Source organism: Protopterus annectens, chromosome 7.part0, assembly GCF_019279795.1.
Source record: "Protopterus annectens isolate FY-2018-M chromosome 7.part0, PAN1.0, whole genome shotgun sequence".
NCBI classification, from domain to species: domain Eukaryota; kingdom Metazoa; phylum Chordata; order Ceratodontiformes; family Protopteridae; genus Protopterus; species Protopterus annectens.
The window spans coordinates 1,624,896,739-1,624,924,522 of record NC_056739.1 but is presented as its reverse complement, the minus strand read 5'-3'; the positions used below and the strand labels follow the sequence as shown (position 1 = coordinate 1,624,924,522).

The window sequence follows — 27,784 nt, the reverse complement described above, 5'->3', positions numbered from 1 at the left end:
ATAGCTAAAAAGTAGAAGAGGTGAAGAACTGTAGTAAAAAAGGAAGATTTACAAATAGGGCATCAGAAAAAAAAAGCTCTTTACCAACTCGGTTTAGTCATTAAAGATGTTTAAGAGGAAGAAAGAGGAGTAATAAATAAAAGCGTTGAAGTAGAGGAGTGAGGAGGAAAATTTAGGGGGAGCCAAGAGAGTGAAAGCCTGGTATGAGAAGAGTCGGGGGTAGGAAGTATTGTAGGTAAGGAATAGAAGGATGAGATTTAAGTATAGTATTGCTCTGTAGCAGAGCTGAGGGACTACAGTACAAGTGTTTATGAAAGTTATATTAAAGCAAGGAGAGGAAAATTGTTATGTTCTAACAATTGGGTGAGTATGTGTTAGGTCGGGTGGTGACAGGTGCAGGAGGGAGAGTTAGCAAGTTAGTTCTTCAGTTCTCTTTTAAAATGAAATTAGGATTGAATAGAACGTGTATTGGTTGGGAGTTTGTTCCAGGTTTGAAATATAGAACATTTATAAAGTAATCTGCCTATTGTTTTGTTAGCCTGTAGGTGTCAAGTAGCAGTTGGTCAGTGCTATGGGGGGATTGTGAGGGTTTGTATAGGGATAGGAGGGTGGACAGGGAGGGACAGTCGGCAGGTCTATATAGTAGAGAATGTTTCAAAACTGCCACTATGTTTAGATCTGGTTAGGTCAGCAAATATGTATGCAGTTCTACAAATGCAGATCTAGATATGTAATCAATTTCTAGAAGTCCCATATCCCCTTTAGAATGGGGAATATATAATCTTGGTATACACTGATGTTTATATATCATTTGATAAGCATAAAGCATTTTTCATCTTTTCCTGTCCATTTGATCCAGTACCTTTTGGGGCCAGTCAGTCATCCCAAAACTATAAATTAGAATAGGATGAACAAATTGGTTTATAGCTTGGACTTTGTTCCTAGATCTCAGGACTATTTCCACTTTTAACTTTTTCTTCTAAAATATTCCATACTGAGTTTTGTTCACATCTGTTCATGATTTATTGTCTATCCTTCATCAGTTCCCAAATATTTATACACTCCCTCTTGCTTAAGTTGCTTTATATTACACTCCTGTCCCAGACTGATATTTTCTTGGTTTTGCAGCTTTTTTGCTTTAAATGAAGCTTTTGCACATTAATCAAGACCAAATGACATTCTTATAGCATCAGAAATGAAATTCTCCAGGTGCAACTAACACTAGGTAAGACTGCAGTCCAAATTGTAGTGTGCTACAGATCCCACACCATACCCCAAGATTCTCACTACACCTTTCTAAACATACTGCAAAATATTAAGATACAACCAAACACCCTAATACTGGGTGATTTCAACTACCCTGCCATTAACTGGGAAAACTACTCAGGTACCAACACTTTTTCCCAATGGTTCTTGGAATTCATGAATTCCAACGCCCTGGATCAACTAATCCATTGTCCCACTAGGGGCTCAAATATCTTAGACCTGGTCATTACCAACATGGGCGATAGATGCTCCCACACCAGTGGTCACCCCCTCATTGGTCAGGTCTGACCATAAGCAAATCACCCTTGACATCCACATCCCACCCCCACCCCCAGTAAGGAAACCTCCATAGCCAACTTCATGCAAGTCAGAAGTGACAAACTTCATGACACCCGTGCAGATGGGAGCTGAAAGTTCGACTGCTGAATCCTACACTAAGGCACTGTACAAGCACATCCACTCGTGTATGAATCGTGCCATCCCAAATAGAACCAAGACGCTATCCTCCAAAAAAAGGAAGCGAATCTGCTGGTTCCCTGTCATAAACAAACTGTACAACAGAAGAAAGAAACTGTTGCAGAAAAGAAGAAAATCCCAGGATGCAAAAAACTCCCTTACCAGCCTCAGTAAGAAGCTGAGATCCCTCATAAAATCCTCCAAAGCTAGTCACGAAAATAAAATTGCCAAAGATTCCAAAGACAACCACAAGGCATTCTATAGTTATGTCAAGAATCTAAATGGCAATGCTCAGATATCTGAGTTACAACAGAATGGCATTAAATATACTGATTACAAGGATATTGCCAATATCCTGGCAAATCGATTTAGTGCCAACTTCACCCCCTTCTCATCCCCTAAAGGTCCCATCTCAATACCAAACGGTTGCCAAATTCCAGTAATCACGGCCACACAGGTAGAAACCACACTCTCCAAAGCTAAGAATACAGCATCCATGGGACCAGATGACATCCCTGGCTGTGTACTACATGAACTACAAAATGAACAGGCACCTCACCTAAGTGTCATGTTTAATCATAGCCTCACCTCAGGCCTCATGCCCACTGAGTGGCGCACAACTACAGTTATCCCATTCCACAAGAGGGGATCCACCTTGGATCCCGGGAACTACCGTCCCATCAGTTTGACGAGCCTGATATGCAAGGGCTTGGAACGCATTATCATGGACCTTATAAACAAAGACATTGGCAACCTTCAAACACTGGACCCCACCCAGTTTGGGTTCCTGAAAGGACAATCTTATCTCCTGAACCTGATTGACTTCTTTGCATCAGTCTCCAGAGCTGTGGACAAGGGTAAGGCGGTCCACACAGCCTATTTGGACCTCGCCAAGGCCTTCAACACCATCCCCCACTCTGGAATCGTATATAAACTTACTAAGCTGGGCATAAATCCCTACATCACTCGATGGGTTTCCAGCTGGCTTACTGAGAGAACCCAGACTGTAAAAGTAGCCGACTCCAAATCCAGCTCCAGACAAGTGACAAGTAGAGTACCTCAGGGTTCTGTCCTGGGACCGCTCTTGTTTGGCATCTACTTCTCTGAAGTACAGGCCCACACTAGGCATCTCTGGCTAACAAGGTTCGCAAATGACTGCAAGCTAGGAGCCGTTATTGAATCCCCAAATTATGTGGATATTCTACAAAAGGGTCTTACAGAAACAGATGCTTGGTACCAGAGCCATGGGCTCAAGCTTAATGCCAAGAAATGTATAGTTATCCCCTTTGGGAAAAACCATGTACCCATGAATTACCACATAGGTGGCAGTACACTAAATATCAAAAGTGTGATGAGAGACTTAGGGACACAGGTGGACAGTGGTCTCACCTTCGGTAACCACATCGCCACAACAGTCAGGAAATCCTTCTATATGGCACACCTCATCACTAAGGGCTTTTCATCCAGAAAACAGGAGGTCATTGTCCCACTGTACTTGTCCCTCATTAGACCCATTATAGAGTACAACGCCCCATTTGGTATGCACCTCACAAGACTTCTGCAACAGCTGGAAAGACCGCAGAAATACCACACTAAAAGAATCACAGGCCTAAAGCAGATGCCCTATACCGACATCTGAAAAATCTCCAGCTATACTCTGTCACATATCGTGTCCTCAGGGGTGATCTCTGCTTAACATACAAGGCCATGTCAAACCCTGAGCTGTTGGACATGCTCCACTTAAAGAAATCCCAATCCCTCAGAGCCACACGCTCCAGGGATCTAAACCTTGTCATCACAATGAACAAAACATGCTGGAGGGATATAGGTTCCTGACCCAGAGACTCCCCATACTGTGGAATAGACTGCCCATACATGTCAACCAGAGCGCCTCCTTGGCCCTCTTCAAAAGGAACCTTGACGATTGGATGGGAGATAGGAAATTCACCCCAGGGATCACGTCAGTCACCCTGCTAGACAGGGGTCCAGGGAAGTAAATATTGTGGGAAGAAATATCCAAGGAATTGTTATGGCTAGGCTTGTATAGGCCCTAGGGCCGATAGCCTAGTACTAACCTATGAACCTATGAGAACATTTTCACCACTTCCAGTTGTGTTTTCAGCTCCTCATCTGATAAACTATACAGTTTTAAGTTATTATACTTTGTTGTTATCTGGGAGCCAAATTGCAACCATGACCTAAACAGCTTAATGGGTTAAGGGCAAGACAATAAGAGCGGCAAGAAAGGTGGTATAGAAAAGAGATCTTTCCCAGGGTTGGAGTGTATATCACCACATAAGAATATATTTTTGAAGTGTGAGTAGACTAGTGGAAGCTTGGGTCTGTTATTACTGGACTTTATATTTTACCTTGAAGCAGTTGTAAAGGTGTAAGACTGGCCATTGTCATGTATAGTGTGGGTTAGTAAATTAGGTGAGATTGGTGTCCTGTAGGATGGTGAGGTAAGATAGCTGAAGGAGTAGAGGAGTAGACAGAGAAGGAGCACGTTTGCTAGGTAGCAGAAAAATGAGTCACTATGTCAGTCATGGAGGATGGTGAGCATTAGATGTATTACAAATGAAGGGAAACTGGGTGAGTGTTTTGATAGATTAAAATATCGATATGGATGACAAGGTGCTGATCACAGATGAGAAAAGATGGGAGAGCCAGACAACTAGATAATGGAGGGAGTAGAGTAGAACAAGGTAAAAAGTAGTAGGTGAAGTTTGAGGAGGGTGGAGATATTAGGTAAAATTGTTGGATAGTAGATAAGATTGAAAAAGGTGGCTGTTAAACTGCTAGGTTGACTTATGTTGGAAGAGAACGGTTTAGTATAGATTTGAAATGTGTAAGCAAACTCACAGGGTGACAGTACGATAGGCACAGCAAAACACCTTATTACAGAACGTTAGCACTTTCGCGTTCAAAGGATTGCTTCTTCAGACATAATAAAACACACTTAGAGACAAGTTTTAGCTACATGAGGTTACTCATTGAACACTTTATGAAGTTGGAAACTGAACTGGCCACACAGGCAATGAGTATACAACAAGATATTGCTGCAGCATTGTCTCGAGTGAAGTATGAGAAGTTTTTCATTGATTTAAAATGTAATATAACCTTGTTAGAAAACAAGCTGCTGCTGCAAAAAAAGAAAAAACATGAGCGTGACTGTTCCTATTTCCAAAAGGGACATGTTTTCTTGGCCCAAGGAACCTATAAAATACAAGAATGATGTTCCTTCTCCTCCTTTCAACCAATCAATGGACACTGCAGCTGAAAGGAAGCATGACGTAGAGGGAACTCACTTATATAAGTATTTTTTGATAGAGACACCCTGCATACCTACATTTAGGAGTTTATCGAAAGTTCATAAAAACATAAATGACCCACCATTGAGACCTAGTCTCAAGTAGAGGATGGTTAATGGAATCCCTTTCTATCTTTGTTGAGAAACAACTGAATAAGGTAGTTGATGCTACTGAAATGGTCATCAGAGATGCGCAACATTTTTAGATAGTTTATCTGAATATGTTTTCTCCAGTGATTATAAATCAGGTGTCTTGCTTGCAACATTAGATGTTAAGACCCTGTTCACTAGTATTCCAAATCATGTTGAACTGGATTTTGTCAGGCTATTTTTAACGAGCAAAGGATTCCCTAATGATAATATAATGAAGTGTGCTATGTTACTAGAGTTGATTTTGAACAATAATGTCTTCTCTTTTAAGAATCAATATTTTTTGCAAACTAAAGGAGTGGCAATAGGCATATAAATAGGACCTGCTGGAGAGACAGGTATGTATCCCAGAGACTACCCCTTCTCTGGAAAAAACTTCCTGTCCATGTGAAGCTGAGTTCTTCCCTAACCCAATTCAAGCGTAACTTGGGCAACTGGATGGGGAACAGAAAATTCATCCCTAGTTTGACACCTGTGTCTCTAATGGACATAGGCAGCCTGTAAATGTTTCACCTCCCAAGCCCTTGCTTACACTTATCAAGGGTACCAGAACTTGTCAGAAATTTGTGATGCATGGATAGGTTTAACAAGGCCCTTGTGGTCATTATCCTAATATATATATATATATATATATATATATATGTACACACACACACACACACACACACTCTTTTACTTTACAATCCTGAAATACTGGAATATCGAAATTCAGTATCTCGAGACTATAAAGCCGAAAACTTCAAAACCTGAAAAGCACGAAATTTAAAATCATGACTGCCCACATACACACTCCACGCACAAAAAAATCACACATACATCTTCTTCCTTACACTACAAACCAACACAACAAAACAAACATACGTGCAGACCGTACAGATAAGCTGGGGGCAAGCCCCCCTGCACCCATGTGGGAGCTGTGCCCCCCACACCCCCGCTACTTATATACTAACTCCGAGGTCACACTAAAAACACAAAGACACAAAAAACACCACTACACATTGTACACTCCCCCAGCACAAACACACATGATGTACATACAAATACCACCACTCTCAACACTTACACACTCACAATCTTAACTACCTACCCTAACCCACACCTTAAAACTCCAAACACACTCACACACACTAAAATCCCTACTAAAACATCACTTACCTGAATCTCCAGCCACATCGACATACCAGACCGCACATTACGAACACAGGGAATCTCACGTCACGTACGAGCCTCCACAACCACAGATTCGACATTTCCGCATTCGGCACTCTGCACTTTCGTCTCTTCGGTCTCGAGCTGCTGAAGTTCGATATTTCAGTAGTTTGAGAATTTGAAGTGTAACCATACACATATATATGTGTGTGTGTATTCCGCTACTTCTGTTGAACAGTGCTTTGGTTGAAATCTGTTTGGTTGACACAACTTGGTCGACTCCTGTCGACAGAAGTAGCAGATTGAATGATTGTTGAAGTTGGCAGATTTGTACTTTCCCCAAGAATTGTGCAATCTCGGAGTTAGTATATATAATTAGCAGGGAATGTGGGATGGAGGGAGGTTTGCACCCTCTATAAAAAGCATTGTTTTGTTTTTGTGTTTAAAAGTTTTTCCATTCACCAAGATTCATTCTCAGCGCATACTTATAGCGTGTCAGCATGCAAAATGTTGATCATTTGGTGTCAACATTATGAACATCAATATTAGTGCCATTTGATAAGCTTAAGTCTATATATGTATATGAATAGATATATAGCTAGAAATATATATGTGTGTGTGTGTGTGTGTGTGTGTGTGTATGTGTGTGTGTGTTCTGATATATCTATTATACATGTATAGTGTCACTGTTCCTGAGAAGCCATGTCTTTCATAGGACACACACACACAGCATCATTTTTACAGGCAGATTGGAAGAACATCAGTTCACCTTCAGTATGTCTTTGAGCTACTGGAGGAAACCAGAGCACCTGAATAAATCCCACACAGAGAAAGGAGGACATGCAAATTCCACACAAATGGAGCCACAGCCAGAAATTCAGGCAGGGAGATGAGTGCTGTGAGATAACATTACTTACTGTGCCATTGTACCAACAGTCATAACTCTCAACCTGGAAACATCAAAAATTTGGACAAAGGCCCATGAAAAATAGGTACAAATCTGTACCCTGATTAACATAACATTTGCATACATAATTATGCAACCCCACCCACTCCAATGGAATTGGGGGATACCAACATTCAAAAGAAAATTGAAGAACAGACAAAATATTAAACACGAACTATAACTAGAACAATAGTATTTTATTTATATTAACATTTGATACTACATCAAACTTAAAACTTGTGTAAAAAACTAACTATGATGATTGCTTATTAAACACAACAATTGCTTATTAACTAAGCATTTTTCCCATTTGGGACTTGGCACTTTAATAGAGTCAGTGGTTCTGCAGAGTATAACCCCCCCCCCTGCATAAGAAACACCATCCCAACCACATAACCTAAAATAATCCAGTGGTATAGTTAAAATATAGTACACATCTCTTGAGTACTTCACTTTCTTACACTTATAAAAGTGAACATGCTACAAAGTTGCACTCACAGCTCCTGAAAAGAACTGAGGCTGTATTTAGTTTTCACATCCACTCTGATGTTTTCTTTAATCTTCCTCAAAACAAGCAACATTCACCAGAAACATCTGAATTTCATCTTGCATGTTTACAAGACAAAAACATCAAAGTGTATGCTACATCATTGAAATTCACACACTTGTCTCACTTTGGAAGATAGTGCATTTGTCCACAGGATTCCACTATTAACCACAGTTCCCAGTTCACCTTGTTTATACAAAGACCACTTGTGAAAGCATGATAACTTAATCATTGTAAAAGTTATCTTAAGATGCCCCTCACTTTACTTTTATTTAGCATATTTAAAATCTCAACCAAATGTTCCATCCAATACAGCTGATAAAAATCATTCATAAAAAAAACATAGTAAGCCCCTTGTGTTGTGCCAGGTCACGGTTCAAGTAACAGCCTCACTTTGTGTTTTGAACATATAAATCCATCAAAGAATGGAGAGCATGTGAACCGTGCACCTAATCTCCTTACATAAAAACAGCCAAGTGCTGACATACTCCTTGAACTTCCTTAACATAATCTGAATCAATACGTAGCAACCTGCTACCTCTACCACCTTCTGTAAAGGAATTCACATCTTAGATAATGTAACCATTTGCTTCCCCTTCTGTGTGAACTGATGGCTAAAATCAGTAGGTTAAACGTAAAACAAACAGTGGATAACCGCTACATAGCAACATAAAAATAAACGGTTTATTTTTTACGTTGTTATTCGCTGTTTGTTTTACTTTTCTACTTATTGTTGCTGCTGGCGGTATACCATTAATCCTACGGATGTTTTTTTTTTTTTACTTTATTACGTGAATACATGGCAAAATCAATAGTTTGCTTTTTGCACTGCTAGACTGTTGGCACTTGGAGTCGGCAGATAATGCAGTTTGTATTACGCAAAACAATAAGGTGCTTTTTTCTGTTTTGCTTACCTTGTGCCAGAGGAGATGTAGTTGAGCCGCCAGAGAAAGTAAATTCCTGAATCCTGGCTGGTGGGACTGGGACTGAGTGATCGCGGTCTGTGGAACACGGGTGAGAGCTGGGTGGACTGAACAGACTCTGCAGTCTACAGTGTAGAACTTGAAGTACATCATGTACTTGGGTCAGGTTGACAGAATAAATAGTAAATTGTAAATAGTGAAACACTGAACAGCTCTGAAAGCTCCTCTCACTGCTCTGCTATTGAGTACTCCAGACCATTTCCTTCCCAATTCAAATTTTCAGATAGGCGGGAGGGCTTTCTGCTTCACGAAATAACATCATTACGCATATGCGTGCTCCAGCATGCATTGCGTGATGACATCAACAGGAACTTTAAAAAAAGAAAAGAAAAGAAAAAATAAATATTGAAAGTAATCAGGAATTAAAGGGGGCCACTCGGGAATCGTGGCACCCCCATTATTTTGCCTCAAAAATCCGTAAAAAAACGAGTAATTCGGTATGGTTGAGAGGTATGCCAACAATGTGTTCCCTTCTGAAACATCCTGCAAAGACTACCAAAGGTAGCTAATAACGGTCTGCATTGCTGATGTTTGACTGTGATGAAAAGTAAAACAAATTCTGGCCAGCTTGTTGCTGTTATATGCACAGATGCACTTCAACCCCCAACCCCACAATGCACACATACAAGCATAAGCTATAACAGTGATTTATTTTTTACACTACATTTGATGGCAGGTATGAGATCCAGGTGAAACAGTAAATATTGTAGGAAACATACTTCAGGAATATTTTAGCTATCAGAATGATTCAAAATACCTTTCAAGTACTTACTGTAACTGGATTTCCTGATAGAGACCCTGATCTCTGGATTTGCTGATAGACACACTCATTTCCTGACAGATGATATCCATGTCCTGAAGTTACATGATTCCCATACAGCTCTTTCCTCCTTGCTGTGCATTTCCAAGTTTTGCTTCTTATAAATCCTGGTGAACACTTGTGGAGACCTTAAAGATGTTCACATAGCTGGCTTGTCTTTCAATATAACTTAAACTGTATCACTTCTCAGGACATTGTATGGGAAGTCACACACGTTATTCTGTCAGGTTTTGTCAGACAAAGTTGTGTGGAGTTTAAATCTGTGACTTGTTTATTTGAGTTCATCTTTAATCAACCCGTGTTACATTAACTAAAGTTGTGTGACTATGTTTTTCTGTTTGGCCATTGTTGTTTAACTGTGGAGTTAGAAGATGTGTGGAAGGAGGTTTAGAGACAAAACCCTACTTGTAAGTCTTGATTTTGTATTTTATTTTTTTATCTGATGTTATTTTAAGTGGATTGTTTTTCTTTATTTTAATATTGTGTATTTCATTTGAGTTTCGGTTTCATCTTTCATCAACCCCCCAACCCACACCTTCAACTAGTAATCTCCCAACTGTCTTCTCTTTTTCTCCTGTTCCTACCTCTAACATAAAAAAACTCTTAACTAAACTTAAGCCCACCAAATTAGCAGCAGACAACCTCCCAAATGAATACCTACAAATCGCAACTGATGCTCTAGCCTACCCAGTATCCATCTTGATTAACCGTTCTCTGTCAGAAAGTTACATTCCTACACTATGGAAAGTATCACATATAATTCCCCTCCACAAAGGCGGCCCCTCCACAGAACTAACCAATTACTGCCCCATAGCTATTCTCTCTCTCCACTCTCCAAAATACTAGAGAGATGCATTCACTCTCAGGTCTCAGACTACCTCCTTACTAACAACCTCCTTTCCAATACTCAGCATGGTTTCTGACCAAACCATAGTACCACCACTGCCTTACTCTCCTTTACTAACACTATCCTTCAGCATAAAACAATGGCTATCTCTCCTCTGCTACTTTCTTAGACCTACCTAAAGCATTTGACATGGTCTTACACAAACAACTCATTTCTATCCTCAGTAACCTGTCCTTCTCTTAATCAGTCACCAACTGGTTTCAGAGTTACCTGTCTGACCACCAACAATCCGTTGTATGGCAGAATGACATATCTCCCCAACTACCTGTCTCTATAGGGGTTCCCCAAGGATCCATCCTTGGACCCCTACTCTTCTCTATTTTCACCAATAATCTAGCCTCTGCCACCAAACATGGCACACTCATACAATATGCAGATGACTCAACCATCATCTGCTCAGCCCAGTCCCTACCCAAACTGCAAAAAGTCACACAGGAAGCCATTTCCTCTGTTGAAACTTGGTTATCCGATGCCCAATTAATACTCAACCCAAACAAAACTAAACTACTCATCTTCCAACCCACCAAACATACTCAAAACAACTCTCACTTTTACATCACAGCAAAAGACAACACCACTATATGCCCAACAGAACACGCCAAATTGCTAGGAGTGGAAATAGACAAGAAACTAAAATTTGGCATTCACATATCCATGACCATAAAAAAAGTCCACAAAAAAATAGGAGTGTTATACAGAAATAATCAACTTCTCACCAAAGCAGCAAAGATTTCAGTAGCAAATTCCCACCTTATCTCCACCATACTTTATGCCTTTCCAATTTATACCAACCTAAGGCAATGCGATCTAAACAAGCTAGAGACCTGCTACAACAAAATCTCCAAATTCGCCACGGGGGCATCCTACCATAGTCAACACTATCTCTCACTTGCTGAACTGGGCTGGCTTGAACTCCCTCACCGCCTTCATTGGTATCAACTCACACTGTCCACAAACTAGTAAACCATCCACTAAAAGTTCCATCCCTCCAGAATCTACTCCAACCCTATCGCACCACCAGACCACAAAGATCCAGCAACAAAAATCACTTACAGGTCACTAAAGCTAATAACTCTGCTGGAGAAGCACTATTCTCTTTCACCATGGCCAAATTATGGAACTCCCTCCCACCCACAATTACCTGCATACCATCATGCACCCACTTCAAAACTTTACTAAAAGCGCACCTAAAAACATGCTGGCTATGCCATTGCAACTCCCCTGTAATATCATCCACCCACTACATTTCTTTCCACCCCACTAACTACCTTGATTATAGCAAGCTCGGATGCTCATAAGACTAACTACTTACACAGTAGGAACTTCTTATTGTAACAGTTGTTAATGTCTGTTATGTACTTCGCAGATGTTAAAGATTCTAGTTGTCTACTGATGTACTATGTTCTTCATCTGTAACTATGTTTGTAATTGTGAATTGCTATGTTGATTAAATTGTTAATTGCTATGTAAATCCAATGTAACTACTGTCTGTATATTTTAACTGTGGAGCTTTTCTCCCCTGGCCTCCATTGAAAATGAACCTACGTCTAGTCGGGCACTCCCAGTCAACAAATGTAAATAAATAAATAATCTTTGAAGGAAGCAGGAATATTTGTTGTACTACTTAATGCAGTACTAGTTGTGTAATCTTTTGTTTCTAGCATGTGAGGTGTCCCTTTTATCAGTAATGGATTTTTGTCATGGTATCAGTGATGTGTGTTTATGGATTTTGTCTGGAGTTTCTTTCATGGAAGATGAGTATTCTAATTTTGAAGAGGTATGTTTGACAATTTTTAGCAACTGATAAACTTTGATATTATCATGCTGTTTTGAGTTTCAACTTTATTATTTTTTTAACATTGTTTAATGTTGGTGTTGGCATGCAGTTTGTTGTTTATGTGGTATGTGTGAGTTATATTTGTTTTTTTTTTTTTAGTATTAGAGTATTCATAGCTGTTTTCATGATGTATGTTGTGTTTGAATTTACTTATTTAAATTCTGTCAGTGGAATGAAGTTTTATATTTAACCATAGATCCATGTTTCAAATACACGTGCCGATTACCTTTGGGAAAGCTTCAACAGACCTGAGGTTCCCGTAGGACAAGTTTTGTTGGATGGTAGCAATTATATGGGAAAAAAAAGTTGTGTTTGCAATGATCTAAATATAATGTACTAAGTCTTTTCTTCATAGATGATTTTAGCACTATAAAATTAAACATCTGTCATAAATAATAGAGTTATTAAAGCTCACACGGATTCCACAGTATCCATATAACGTTAAGTAGACTGAGGATATTAAGTTATTCTCTTGGATGGCACTGTGATGGAATAAATCTGTTTCAAAATTTGGATTAGTGTAAGCTAAACTAAAAACCTAAATCCTTCACTAGCAAGTTGGCATTGCATCATAGCATTTAGACCCAGTCTTGCATATTGATGCATTTGGGGGGGGGGGGTTCATTTAAATCATTTGCTTACAATAATGGCTGATGTATTTATATGGGTCTATAGCGAATCGCGCAAATTGCGAATGCTCATAATATCGAACGTACCAGATCTCAAACTTCCTATTGTAGGGCCCACATCCCCCGCTAAATATATATTCCAACTCTGAGATCGCACTAAGTGAGGAAAGGGCAAATATCCCATTCTTCACTGTACCGTGATCTCAGAAAAAGCACTTCCAGGTCCAGTACTTACGATATTATGAGCATTCGCAATTTGTGCGATTTGCTCATATGATATAGACCCATTTATGTTTAGTTGCCACATCTTTTTTTTTCTTTTTGTTATCAAACTGAAACATGTAACTGTAAGCAACAAAATCTGCTGTTTAAAATAGACAGTAAGATCACTGTACTCTGAGGTATACTCATGGGACGAAATCATTGCATATTGTCTCATAGTGAAGCTACTGTATGATATCATTTCTCAATTAAAACAGAATACCCAGAGCAGTGTGAAGTGTACCATGAACTGCAGAATTTGCAGTTATTCCTGACCATACTTATTCAGTAGAGTAGTAACAACTGTGTGACATAGCAAAATATGTATGTTGCAGCTATAGAAATTTAGTGTTGTATGGTAACTTCCACAACGTGAATGGAAAATGAGTCCTTGAACAGAGATGCTAGGTTTAAGAAATTGTTAATGTTGGAATTATCATTACTGCTGTGTCATTTACTTTAATTTGTTACCTTTCTTTTATTCCAGATTGTACAGCATGACAGCAATTTTTCTTTTTTTTCTTTTTTCTTTTAATATAGAAAAACAGTCTTATGGGGGTAAGAATATGTTTCACTCTGTGTCTTAGCTTCATGTTAAATGTGCTTTAACTAGTGCTTATGACTGAAAGTGGCAAAGCTGTACTGCATAAAAGCAACCATTGCAAGCTGGAGAAAGGGTCTTATTTTGGTCTACCCTAGGTTTCACTTGGGGGAGTTTGAAATTATGATCCTGCGGTCTTACTATATATGGTTGTGCCTCTACTGTACTGTCCTGCATTGAAAATCTGTTTGCTGTGTTTAAATGTACATTTTGCACTGTCAGGGTATGTCTGGATTTGCTAACTCATAACATGTATTCACAGAAATCTACCAGACGATCAGACACCAATCTAAGTGATGTAGGTGTTTACCAGGACTTCTCTAAATTTCCTTCACCGCCTGACACGGATTCTACTGGTAATTATATGTAGAAAAAAACATATGAATATTATTTTAGTTTCACTTATATGTTATACCTTAACTTTGGTTTACTTGTTCTAGAAAAGTAGTGAAATGTTAATGGACCTTTGATGAATTTGAATTTATAATGCTGCTCTCTCTCTGGTAAAGTTAGAACTCTTAATATTGACTTAATTTTCTGGTAGTTAAATGGTTTGTATCTTTATTGTGCAGTTCTTGTAGAGTTAGAATGTATGAAAGATTTGGCTTTTTTGGAATACATTATGAGTTAAGTTCCGAGAAGTCTGTTCCTGAGACTTCCATGAGATAAATAAAGTATTACCCAAGCATGGGTGCAAATTTCCCCTCACTAGCTTTTAGTAAAAGTATTTTAGAAACAAGAGTTCTTACTGTTTATCAAGAGATTTAAGGGAGGCATCTGATACCATATGAAATTTGCATAATTATTTTCACTATGCCTTAGTCAACTCTATTTGATGTTTACAATTGGGGAAAGGAGAGTGTATGTTTGGGGGGTGGCAGGATGTTAAAATGCTCACCTATCCCAAGTGAAGTTGTTCAAAGATGGAAAAAAAAATTACAGTTTCTGCAGGGCATGACATAGGCATAAAGATGAAGAGTGGTAGGTACCCGGATAAGATTCATCAATGTATACTTAAATGGTTGTGGACTTTTGACTTAAAGTTCCTTGTAAAAGTTTTCCAGGCTGTCTAAAGGATTAATAAGTACCTCATGTTTCACCCTTTTTCTGTTGCCATTTTGCTATTTGGAATTGTGTTTTGTCATATTTTAACTATTTGTTGTTTTTTTGTGATCCTTGACGTTCTTGGGAAACATCACTTGTCTGTGGAAGATAGTTTCCCAAAATACTAAAATTTGCAATGCCTTTTCTAAGCAAACTTCATAAAGTCACCACTCAATGACATTAGAGTATTTAAAGATTTTTCAGCAAAAAATACTTTATTCTACACAGTTCCATAGCTTGGAAGAGCCAAGGCCAACATTTATTCTGTCAATTATCCAAGCTTTTCATTTACACTTTTGAGTGTGCCTCATTAGTGTCAGTTCCCAGCCACTCACCCTAAAGAAAACGGACCATTCTAACAAGAATATTGGACAAATAAGTATAAAAACCCTGTGGCAGGCAGATCCCTCTCTGTTGTCAGTCGTAATAGCAAGGGGATCTGAGTTGGCTGTTGGTGCACCAGTGATATGAAACGCTGTCTAAATGTACAAAATGGTATTACAGTAACCATATAACCTGTAATGGTTTCAATCTGAAACATTTGTTCTGTTTATTTTTTTAAACACCTTTATTGAATTATTATTTGTGACAAGAGCAAATTTACATTTATATAAAAGTAATCAAACTGTATTAACATGTTCACATTTACAAACATGATAATTTATATATATTGCTATATATCATATAACCTAAGCAACATGATATAAATTATTCAGTTCCTAAGCCCTTTTTTAAACAAGAAAGATCTTTATTAAACCATCACTTACAGCATAGGAAATCATAGATTTATATAAATGAGAACAAACTACACCAAAAAAATCCTAGTTGCAAGCATTTTACATCACAAACCATACTGACACACTCCCAGTTGCAAACATTATACATCACTTACAATCTAACCAATCATTTTCAGTCAAACATTACATAGCTCATTTAAGCTGTGCCTTTTTTAAAGCTCATTTCTCTCGTTTGTCTTATTCCCACAATTCCCATTTTTCCTATTTAGTTTGCTCCTACCCTTTTCTACAGATCTCAATTCCAGTTGTTTCATTTCTGTTAATGTATTTACTACTTCTAATATAGTTGGTTTAGATGTCGATTTCCATTTTCTAGTAATTGCTTTTTTAGCAGCCACCATAATTAGACACAGGCGTGGCCTTACCATGCCTAAGAAACTCTGATTCTGTATCATAGCTCAGAAAAAATCATCTCCCTCTTCACACCATCCCACAAGGAACCCTTAAAGTCCACCAACTCACCATGCTCCTGGAAAATATGTTCCCAATTACATCTTTTTTCCCCATCACACCTCCATTTGCTGTCTCCTTGAGGAAAAATTCTTTAGAATCTACTTGAAATATAAAAAATATTTTTTGCATATTTGGGAGACATACATATATCCTACCATTGTTTCTTTGTGAATTGCTTATCCAGTGTCTTTTCCCAATCCTTTCTAACCTCCTCTGATTGATTCTTATAGTTGTCATGCATTATTTTATATGCACTATGATTGATTCTTATAGTTATGCATTATTTTATATGCATTACTAATTATTCCTTTTTTAATGGCAGCATTTGTTCTAGAATCTACTAAAATCTCTACCAGTGCTGGCATTCATTTAGGACCCCCCCCCTATTTCTTTCTCTTTGCCTATACTGTGATCTCAATCTTTGATAGGGAAGGCAATCTCTAACCTGTAGTCCAAATAAATTGACGACGTCTGGCCATTCTATCATCTTTCCCTGTCTAGTTATTTGATCACAATATCTTGATGTTCTACGTGTTTCACTGTTGCAGTCATCACATTTGGGTTATCTCTGCTGGGGTAGCCCTCGACCAGCCTGAATACAAGAGACTTAGTATTTCTGCATTGGTTGCTGTCGCTTAAAGACTGACGTAAGGTCTTCAGGGGTATAAAGGAAGGCAGCAGACGCCATTACATCAATCTTTCATGTTGTGGAGCCTGAAGCAGAAGCAGTTCGCATGAGTGCCGGTCGGCTGCTACCTGAGTTTCATTTCCGAATTGAAGTTGAAGTCTTCGAAAGCCAAGTACCCCATTGGGGATCCTTTTTTCTTGCACTAACCGATGTCAGAAAAAGTTAATAATTGTCTCTCCTGTGGAAAGCAGATACCACACCGGGACTTCCATTCCTACTGCATCACTTGTCTAGGCCTAGACCACGATATCCCTCATTGTCGGTTCTGTGCTTTAAAGCCAGAACTATTTGTCGTCGGGCCCTTTTTGTAGAGAGATATTTCCATTTACAGTCCTTGAATATGGCTTCCATAAGCCATCCGACAGCAGACCTTCCAAAAAAATGTAAAGATAAAAAGAGAGAGAGACTGCACAGAACTAAACCTTCCTACAACGTTACCGCCAAGCTGGTCGTTGGTCCTCCGGAATTTAGTGAGTTGCTTTTGCAGCCCCTGATGCCCACTTCATTTAATTTGCAGGCCTCTACCAAGACCCTTTCGGAGTCCGATATGCCGCAGAACTCTTCTTTGTCTAAGGATCCTGTGGTTGTCTCTACCTTGGATGGGTCCAGAGCCGCTGTGCAGGCACCGGCTTCCAAGAAAGTCCTTCACATCACCGAATCCAGACATGAACCAATGCCTTCTTTCACGGCTTCCATTCTTTCTAAACCAACCAAGTTCCTTAGGCCCAGGGGTCGAACCATCCCCAAGAAACTACCTTCCAGCCGTTCTTTGGCACCTGCTCCCTTGCCTCAGTCACAAATGCTTAGAATGGCAGAGGACCTTATCATGCTAATTAGGGGAAGCCGAGCCACTCCCTCAAAAAGAAAAAGAGATCTGTCTCCAGACGTTTTGTCCGAACAACAGTCAGATGAATCTGATGCATCTGACTATGAAGTCATGCTGCCCCTGTCTACATATGAGGATTCTGATGCAGAGGAATCTATTCCTTCAGCCTCTCCCCCAGAGGATTTCCCTTTGGGGAAACCCTGCGTACTTTAAGAGAGCATTTCAAATGGGAGAGTCAAGACTACCCACAGTCTAAAAATAGACTCAGAGAGTTCCTGGACCTTCCACAGCACAGGCCCTTAGTCACCTCCCAGTCCTAGAGGTGGTAGATGATGTCTTCCTTGAATCCATCTTGACACCAGACACCCTCCCTCCTGCTCCCAGAAAGCCAGATGGGTATTACAGAGTCCCTGACTCTCACAAATCTAAAAACCCAACAGTGGACCCTGAGGTCATTACTCAAGGCCCAAAAGGGGTTAAAGCTACTTCAGCTAAGAATCCCACCCTTTCAGACAGGGATTCCAGAGCACTGGATAGATGGGATAAAAAAATATACACCTGCACAGCTACTCTTCCTATCAGGGCACTCAATTTTCAGTTCCATTTGCTTAAGTATCAGCAACATACCTTGAAACGCCTTAAACAAAAAATTTCCTCCTTTCCTACATGGACAGAATCTAAAGATTTACAGGAATCATTGCACACTGCTGCTGAAGTAACTAAGCACACTTTGCACTGCGGTTTTGACTCTCTAGAAGCTTCTTTCAGGGCAGCCGTCACTGGATCTGTCATTAGAAGACATGCATGGCTTAAGGAACAACCCTGGCCAGACCATGTCAAATCAAAATTGTTGGATGCACCCTTGCAAAAAGATAACTTATTTGGTACTAAAGCAGAAGAGGTGTTAACAAAGATGGAAGAGAAAGCAAAAACTATGCAGACTGTGAAGATTTCTTACAGGTACAGCACTGTAGGTTCAGCAGGCATTTTCTTTCCAAACACTGGTCCTTTCCTGCACCTAGTAAACAGAGCCAGGCTAGGCCCCGTGGAAACAGGCCTCCAAGACAGCAGTACCATGGGTTGCAGAGATCTAAGCAGTGGACTGCCTCCACTTCAAAACCAGGGAGTTGTAAGCCACCCCCTTATGGCAAAAACTCACAATGACTCACCCCCTCCCTAACTCATCACTGCCCACCATCACATGCCCCTAGGAGGAAAACTCTCCTTTCACTCAAGCACCTGGGCCAAAATTACCAACGACCAATGGGTTTTGAACATTGTGTCTCAGGGGTACAAATTCTCCATCCACACCCTTCAGTCCCCCAAAGGGTTCCCAGATCTTCCACTAAATCAGTGGGCAGAGGCTCAAAAGCAAATCCATACCTTGCTTTTCTTAGGAGTAGTAGAACACATTCCTGCCGAACAGATAGGCCAAGGCTTCTACTCCAGACTTTTTCCTGGTTCCCAGAAAAGAGGGCACATGGAGCACCATCCTTGATCGGTCCATTCTAAACACCTTCCTGGTGACCCCAAAATTCAAAATGCTCACCCTCCAACAGCTGCTACCCATGTTGTCCAAGGACTCTTGGCTAGTCACCCTGGACCTAAAAGTGGCCTACCTCCACAGTCCCGTCAGAAAGTCCTGCAGAAAATATCTTCGCTTCAAGGCAGGATCGCAGCACTTTCAGTTCTCTGCACTTCCCTTTGGCTTATCTACTGCTTCCAGAGTTTTCACAAAATGCCTGGCTCCAGCCATTGCTTTTTGCAGACAAAGAAATATTCAAATTTATCCTTACTTAGATGACTGCCTTATTCAGGCAGACAGTCAGGAAAAGCTGCCCAAAGACCTGACCATTGAAAAGGACCTACTAACCTCCTTAGAGTACACAATCAACAAAAAGAAATCCAAACAGGTACCCACCAAAAGGATAATCTTCCTGAGAGCAAGTCTGGACACAGCATCCCAAATGACATGTCTAACACCACAGAAACAAAATTCAGCTTACTTCTCTCAGCTGACCACCAGGTCCCATCTTTCTGCAAGGGAAATCCTGCAAGCCCTGGGATTCATGGCATCTTGCATACTCCTTATTCCATATGCCAGACTGATTGAGAAAACTTCAGTGTTACTTAAAGAGCCTTTGGTGTCAACACTCTCAAGATCTGGAAACTCTTTTACCTATTATTCCTTGCCTGAGGGAGGAATTTCTTTGGTGGGCAACAGCCTGCTCCCACAACAAGGGACTGCCCTTATCCCCACCCCCCCACTGCTGAGACCCTCACCACAGATGCATCGGACTATGCTTGTGGTGCACACCTGGACGGCAGGTGCATACAGGGTCAATAGAACCCCCAACAACTCTCCCTGCACATTAATCTAAAAGAGATGATGGCTGTGCAGCAGGCCTTGATAGCTTTCAAACCCTTTCTGTCTCCAAAACAGACAACACCACAGTGATGTGGTACATCAACAAGCAGGGAGGGACTCACTCCTACCTGCTGTACAGGCTGGTCATGACCCTTTGGTTCACAGCCTCTTCCATCCATCTACACCTGTTGGCACAATGCTTGCCAGGCTCTCTCAACTCCCTGGCAGACCAATTAAGCAGAAAACTGTTGGACTCCCATGAGTGGCAGCTCAACAGAAACAGCTTCTTACTAATAACTCAGAAATGGGGAACCCAGGAGGTCAACCTCTTTGCCTCCCACACCAACCATCAGCTCGACAAATTCTGCACCAGGGAGCATTACTGCATGGCATGGAAAGTAGATGCCCTATCCTTTCCCTGTGTAAACCTCTCGGTCTATGCCTTTCCTCCCCTACCTCTCATTCCCAAGGTATTGATCAAAATAAGGGAGGAAAAACCAAGGACCATTCTCATAGTTCCAGTCTGGCCCAGACAGCACTGGTACCCCTTGCTGCACAGCCTGTCCCCACTGCCCCCATGGAATCTTCCTCAGGTTCCCAACCTCCTAATCAGAGAGCAGGGGAATTCATGCACCCCCATTTGCAGACACTCATTTTGGCAGCTTGGCTTATAACCTGACCCCTGACCAATCTGCCCTCCTCTGTAAACAGGTTCTGGATGTCATCCGAGAAGCCAGACGCCCTAACACCAGAAAGTCTTGTGCAGATAAATGGAAAAGGTTCTGCACCTGGTTCCAGGCTAAGGGAGCCAATACAGCACACCCTCCACCCCTCTCATCCTGGACTACTTAGCTGAACCCACTACACAGTGATCTCTTTCTCCTCTATAAAAATCCATGCCTCTGCTATTTCCATTCATTTTCCCACTGAGCAGCCTCTTTTTTTCCACACCTTCTGATCAAGCAGTTCCTCAGAGGGGCTAACAACTTGAGGTCCCCCAGAAGGGCACCAACACCAGCTTGGGACCTTAACTTTGTCTTAGAAAAACTCACCCTGCTTCCTTTTGAACCAGCTTCTTCTGCAGAGCTAAAATTTCTCTCCTGGAAAACAGCCTTCATCCTGGCCATCACTTTAGTCAGAAGAGTCTCTGAACTGCAAGCACTCATGGCAGTGGAACCCTTCATCATCTTCCACGCAGACAGGGTTTCCCTCAGAACTAATCCATCCTTCATTCCGAAGGTAGTATCCAGTGTGGCTCTCAGCCAATCCATCCATTTGCCCACCTTCTTTCCTAACCCTCAAAACAAGGGGGGAAGGATTTTGCACTCTCTAGATGTGCACAGACAGCTCAGATACTACCCGGACAGGACTAATCCCTTCAGAAAATCTGACCAACTGCTAGTTAGCTTTGCTTCTGGGGCAGAGGGCAAAGCCATCTTCAAGCAAACTATTTCCAAATGGATAGCACACTGCATCCATTTCTGCTACAAGCAGCATGGCGAGCCTCCCCCCAAGGGGGTTAGCACCCACTCCACCAGAGCAGCTTCCACCTCTGCAGCATTCCTCAGAGTGGTCCCCACCAGGGACATCCTGGAGGCTGCCACCTGGACATTTGTTCACACCTTTACCAAACATTACCACATGCCTCTCTTTTCTAAATCCAGGGCAGGCTTTGCAGTCTTGCAGGGCATGCTAGCCAGCCCCTAGCTTCCTTGACTGCCTCCACCCATTTCCTCAGCTTTTGGAATCTACCCAAATGTGATGACTGCAACAGTGAAACCTGAAGAACATAGTACTGTTGTGTACACTTACCATAAATGTAGATTTTCGAGTGTCTTCACTGTTGCAGTCCTGGTTCCTCTCCCTCCTTCCCCCTTTTTCCCTTTTGTTACATTTCTTCCTTGTTAATCTCCTTTCCTTAGAAGAGACATATTGGTATTTTATTTTTTTTCCCACTGATTGGGTCCTGCCACCAGAGTCTGACCTCCTACTTTAGGAGCTCCTGACTGGTTAGGGCAAGAAAAACTGATGTAACAGCATTGGCTGCCTTCCTTTATACCCCTGATGACCTGATGTCAGTCATCAAGCTACAGCAACTGACGCAGAAATACTAAGTCTCTGGTATTCAGGCCAGCCGAGGGCTACTCCAGCAGGGATAACCCAAATGTGATGACTGCAACACTGAAGACACTTGAACATCTACATTTATGGTAAGTGTACACAACTGTACTTTCCTTTGCCAGTTTTCTCCAATAAATTCCAGCCCCTTCTTGGCTATTGTCTGTATCCCTAATTGCAATTATCCCTTTCACAGAATCTACTTTCTTCATTCCCATGTTGGCTTAGTTATCAGGATATTTTCTGCAACTTTATAGATGTAATATTCTGGATGACTATTGTTATTCTCCTTAAGGGCCTGTATCCAAAATCCCAGTCTCTTTTTGTTTATTGAGCCCCCCCCCCATTTCATCATCATCCCTTTGCATTTTGAATTACAGTTTTCTGCTTGGGCTATGTATAGGAGTTTTAACTGTGTATCTGTGAAATACCCCTTCAAATCGGGTAATCCCAATCTGCCCTGTTCTACTGGAAGAATCAGCTTATCTCACTTGACTCTTGCCTATCTTCCCCTTCCAGATAAAGTCCTTCAGCTCTTTATTAATTGCTGCCCACAACTTCTCCTCTGGTTGATAAAAATGTCTGACCTGTATATGAGAGTAATGGGACTAAAACATTTTAACTGCTTGTATTTTGCTGTCTATATCCATATAGCTGCCATTTTCTCAGTTTTTGTATTATCTTTTTTCAGCCTCTTCCCATATTTCCTTAACTGCCAAACCAGAATCATTTTAATCCATACTCCTAAATACTTCATTTTATCTTGTCCCCATCAATATGGATATTGCTGAACCAATTCATAAGTGGGTACATAATTTACTGCTATTGGCTTTGTTTTAGCATCATTAATTTTTGTATCCTGAAAAGATCTTAAACTGTCTCAAAATGTTCCACAACACTGTAATGTCTCTTTCTGGTTTTGTCAGGTATAAAATAATGTCTGCAAATAGAGCCAGCATTTCTTGACTAGCATACTAATTGTATCCTTGAATTTCTGAGTCCCTTATTTTCTTTGCCAGTGGTTCTAAATATAATGCAAATAACCAAGGGAAAAGAGGTCACCCCTGCATGGTTCCTCTGCTCAAGCAGAAATGATCTGAGAGGACTCCACCCACTTTAATTCTCGCATACCATCCCTCATATATCTTCCTAATTAATCTTGTAATTTTTTCAGGAAATGCAAATGCTTCCATTGCCCTGCTCATAAAGTCACAGCTTACTCTATCAAATGCTTTCTCTGCATCAAGACCCACCGATAACAATGGTATGTTCTTACATTCTGCTTCCCTGTGGATCATCAGTGTTCTGTTAATCTTGTCAAATGTTTGTCTCCTCTCCACAAAACCACACTGATCTATATCTATCAATTTTAGCATTACCTTTGCCATTCTTTTAGCTGTTATAGACATAAACACTTCATAATCATGGTTTAGTATTGAAATGGGCCTGCATGAAGCTGGATCTGATGGATCTTTACCCTCCTTAGGTATTACAGCTACCACAGCTTTCTTCCAGGATGTTGGTACTTCTCCTCCTCTTAAAATACTGTTAAACAAAACCATTTCAGATCTGTATCAGTTTTTCCCTCCTAGCTTCTAAACTTCCCCAGAAATACCATCTATTCCTGGGGCCTTTCCTGTAGATTGGCTATACCTCACAATTTTTATCTCGTCTCCTCCTATCCTAACTATTAGTAATTGAGCCTCATCTACCTCTAACCTTGGCATATTTAATTTTTGCATAAACATTTCCATTGGTATCTTTTCTTGATTTCCATATTTCTCTGCTTTATACAGACTTTCATAGAATTTCTGAAATATTTGTAATATCTCTACAGGATCTCTTGTTATCTTCCTTGTTTTAGACTTCCTAAGCTTGGCGACAGTCCTTTCTACTTTCTGTTCATAGGTGTTTACTAGGCTAATGTCCACAAGGACCTTTTTAAGCCTAGCCTTGGATCCAAAATCTCTGACAAGTACTGATACCCTTGATAAGTGTAAATATAGGCCTATGAAATTAACCATTTACAGGTTACCTGTGTCCATTAGAGACATAGGTGCCAAACCAGGGATGAATTTCTGGTTTCCCATCTAATTGTCCAAGTTGCACTTGAATTGGATGCACTGAGTTGGCTACTGTGAGATTAGAACTCTTACCTATCTACTGTTACACACTGTAGCTCACAGTACGTATTGCATGCCCCACATAGTTTCTATTGCCTGAGTCGTTGTGCTAAAAGTTTTTGTGCTCTAGTGTTACTATCAAAAAACAGTTGTTAACAGCAATCTTTCTAAACTTGTGTACATTATTGCGGTAATCCCTTATTTTCTGCTTAGCATTCTGTAGTCGATCCTCTTCTTGTTCTGTGAGATTCCCCCTATTCTGCAATACTTTTAACATTTGTGAGTCCTTCTAAATAATTATTATTTCTCAACCATAGCTCTTTCTTTTATTTCCACCCTATTTTTAAGCTCCATCTTAATTTTATCCCACTCCCTAACTGTATTTTCAGAAGTAATTTCTATTCACTTGAATAGCTCCTGAATAATCTCCACTACCCATCCCTTAAATTCCTCTTTTCAACAGATAGGTGGGAAAATGCCAGTTTCTCATTTTTATTTCATTACCCTGTGTTTTTATTTTAGTTATTATTGGGGCATGATCTGAAATAGTTATTCGGTGTGTGTATCAAGACCTTCAATTAAATGCACATATTCCTGTGAAATGTACATTCTGTCTAGCCTAGCCCAGTTTTTTATATGTTAGGGAGTAATATGTAAATTCACACCAAACTCCTATCACTGAATTCACATCTTCCTTACCAAATATTTTCAGAAATCTCTTCAAAAATTTACCCTCCTTTGTTATACTTTTCCTTTTGGGACCGCCAGACAAATCTTCACTGCTGCAAGTCAAATTCCAGTCCCCACCTTTAAGTAATATTCCTTCCTGAAAACTGATTATTTCTCCCAGAATTTTCTTAAGCTCCATTACAGCAGTTTTACGTGGAGTATAAATACATGCTAATGTAATCCTCCTCCCTTGCCAGTAGCCCCTTAGCACTACAAATCTGCCATTATTATTTTTTTATCCTCTTCTGTCACGATTGGAGCTCCTCTTGCAAGTAATATAAGTACTTCTCTTTTCATTTGTCCCAAATGTTCCACTGAATAACAATTCTGAAAACCTTTCTTTATCAAATTCACATGTTCAAGTTCTTTCCAAGAGTGTCTCCTGTAGCGTAGCTACTTGCACTGTACATTTTTAATATAGTTCAGTGTTCTTTCTTTTTTGTGAGACCAATGACATTTAACTATGTTACAGAAAACATCATTGTATTAAAAGTTATTGTTCCTACTTTTTATGTATAACACTTTTTTGTTACATGTCTAGTTTCATCTTTTGTTTTACATGCATACAGTGTTTGGCAGGTTGATCTTTTATATAGTCGTTTCTTGTCATATCCATTTGAGTCCATGTCACATCCTACAAATATTTTTGTTTTACTGAAAGCCCTCAAACAGAAAAAGAAAAGAAAGAAACCAAACAACCCCCCCGATACCCCCCTAAAACCTATTAATTTATTACTATCACAAAAACTGTGTGCATAATCAAATGTTGAAGTTTTACCCTCCTAATAAGAACATCTGTACCAAACTGATAGCCACACTTACAGACGAGTTAACCTAAAAGAAAGGTTATCCATGCTAAGATGCATGTGCAGCCTGTGCTTCTACTATGAGCTAACTGTTGCTTTATCTTTATAGTTCTCCCAGCTGGGAAATCTCCTGAATCCTTTCAGAGAACATTATCTCCTAGCCATTTTCCCTTTTCTTTTTTTCCCCAGCCAATCACTCTCCACCGGACCGTAGCCAAGTTCTCTTTATCAGATTGTCTCTATGGAGATATGAGAACCAGACAGCCATTTTCTCATTATCAAATTGTCTCAATGGAGACATGAGAACTAGACAGTCAGTTTATCTTTATCAGATTGTTTCTGTGGAGTCATGAGGGCCAGATACAGAGTTGCTACTAAGCATGTATTCATTTGCTAGAAAAAAAGCAAATATTCAGTATTCTTTTTCATTTTCTTGCTTTCTCTTAAAACTTGTTATTAAATCAACCTAAGGTCCTTACTCCAGTCATTCCCCTATGCAAGAATGAGAAAAAACACATTATTTTTTCTTTTGTTGTGTTCTTTTTAACCAGGCCTTTTTACATTGCAGTGACTACATTTCTTAAGAACAAGAAGAAAGAGAGAAGGAGAAAAGAAAGGGAAAAAAGAGAAGCACCTATTTGCAGTCCCCATTACACTTAAAATAGCTGATAAAACGTTACTGTATAGCATACAAAGAAAACCATACAACACAAAAATAGTACTGTTAAGATTAAAATATTTTCTTTGCTTACAGTTAACTTTCTTCCATCTCTTCCCCTCCCCAAAGCATTTTTCCAAACATTAATGACTTGAAGTAGGGCATATACTTTACAGTCCCTCACAAGTCCAACGAATTCTAAAGAAGTCCAATATTTCCAGATTTTCTTGTTCTGTCATATTTCACAAATGTAATTATTGCATTGTAATCCCACATTAAGTTACTGTTTTTTTACCATTCATCTCCATCTCCCAAATCCTACCTCTGCTTCATTTCCAACGTACTCTCAATTCTGCTAGTCAGCTCTCATGCTCCCTTCCTTCTCTCCAACATTTTCTTTTAAAACACTGGACAGGGTTTCACAGGTGCAGTCTGTCTGTGGTCCTTATTACCAGAACAACAAGAAGCAGAATCTTCTTCTGTTTCGCAGCTCACTTTTTGTTCGACTAACTTTTGTATTTCCTCCTTAGCATGTACTTCATCAAAAATAATTGTCTCTCCAGGGAAGAATACCTTGAATACAGCTGGGTACAGCAGTTTTTATCTCACACCTGTGTCTCTACATTCACTGAATAGTGGAATGAATGTCCACCTCTTGTGCCTGGTGTGCAGTGTGTAATCATTCTCCACAAACACTCTACTGTCTCCCACTTTTATTATTTTGTTCTTCTGCCACAGTTTTGTAAGAATCAACTCCTTCTGCTAGAAGGAATGCATCTTATTAAACATCTAAGTTGCTTTCTCATAGTCAGGTTTGAAGCATACATATGATGTGCTGTTTCAGCTAACAGTTTCTGTTGTGGAGTACCAGTCCAGCTGCTTATCTGTGTTTTTATAAAATTAATGTAGTCTGTTCCTTCCAGCTTCTCTGGTATAGCTAAAAATCTCAGGTTTTCCTTACATGCTCTGTCCTCTAATTCTATTATTTTTTGAAGCATGTCTTCCTGAGCAGTCTCATATTCAGCCAGCCTTTTCTTCATTTCAACCTTTAATTTTTGCTGCTTTATCACCTTATTTGAATATCTGTTTAAAGCTTCTTCCATTTTTTCCAGACTTTTGTTGTTTCTGTTGATATATATTCCATCAGTGTTTTGTTTATTCTAACCAGGTCTATGTGCAGTTGCCATATATCTTCCTCTAGGTTACTGGAAGTTATATCTGGAGGTTGCATTGCTTTTTGCTAAACAACTGC

At 40.0% G+C, this 27,784-nt stretch overlaps 1 protein-coding gene across 5 annotated transcripts in view; it reads left to right on the top strand.

The window, feature by feature from the left end:
* The window catches only part of PRKCD (protein kinase C delta), a 2,080,121-nt gene that overhangs the window by 1,370,029 nt on the left and 682,308 nt on the right, over positions 1-27,784 (top strand). For 3 of the 5 annotated variants that reach the window (XM_044078172.1, XM_044078171.1, XM_044078175.1), the window contains 2 exons: positions 13,802-13,819; positions 14,125-14,218. In XM_044078172.1, the coding sequence (XP_043934107.1) occupies positions 13,802-13,819; positions 14,125-14,218 (112 nt within the window). The remainder of the gene's footprint in view (positions 1-13,801; positions 13,820-14,124; positions 14,219-27,784) is intronic. The other 2 variants (XM_044078174.1, XM_044078173.1) reach the window with 1 other exon arrangement.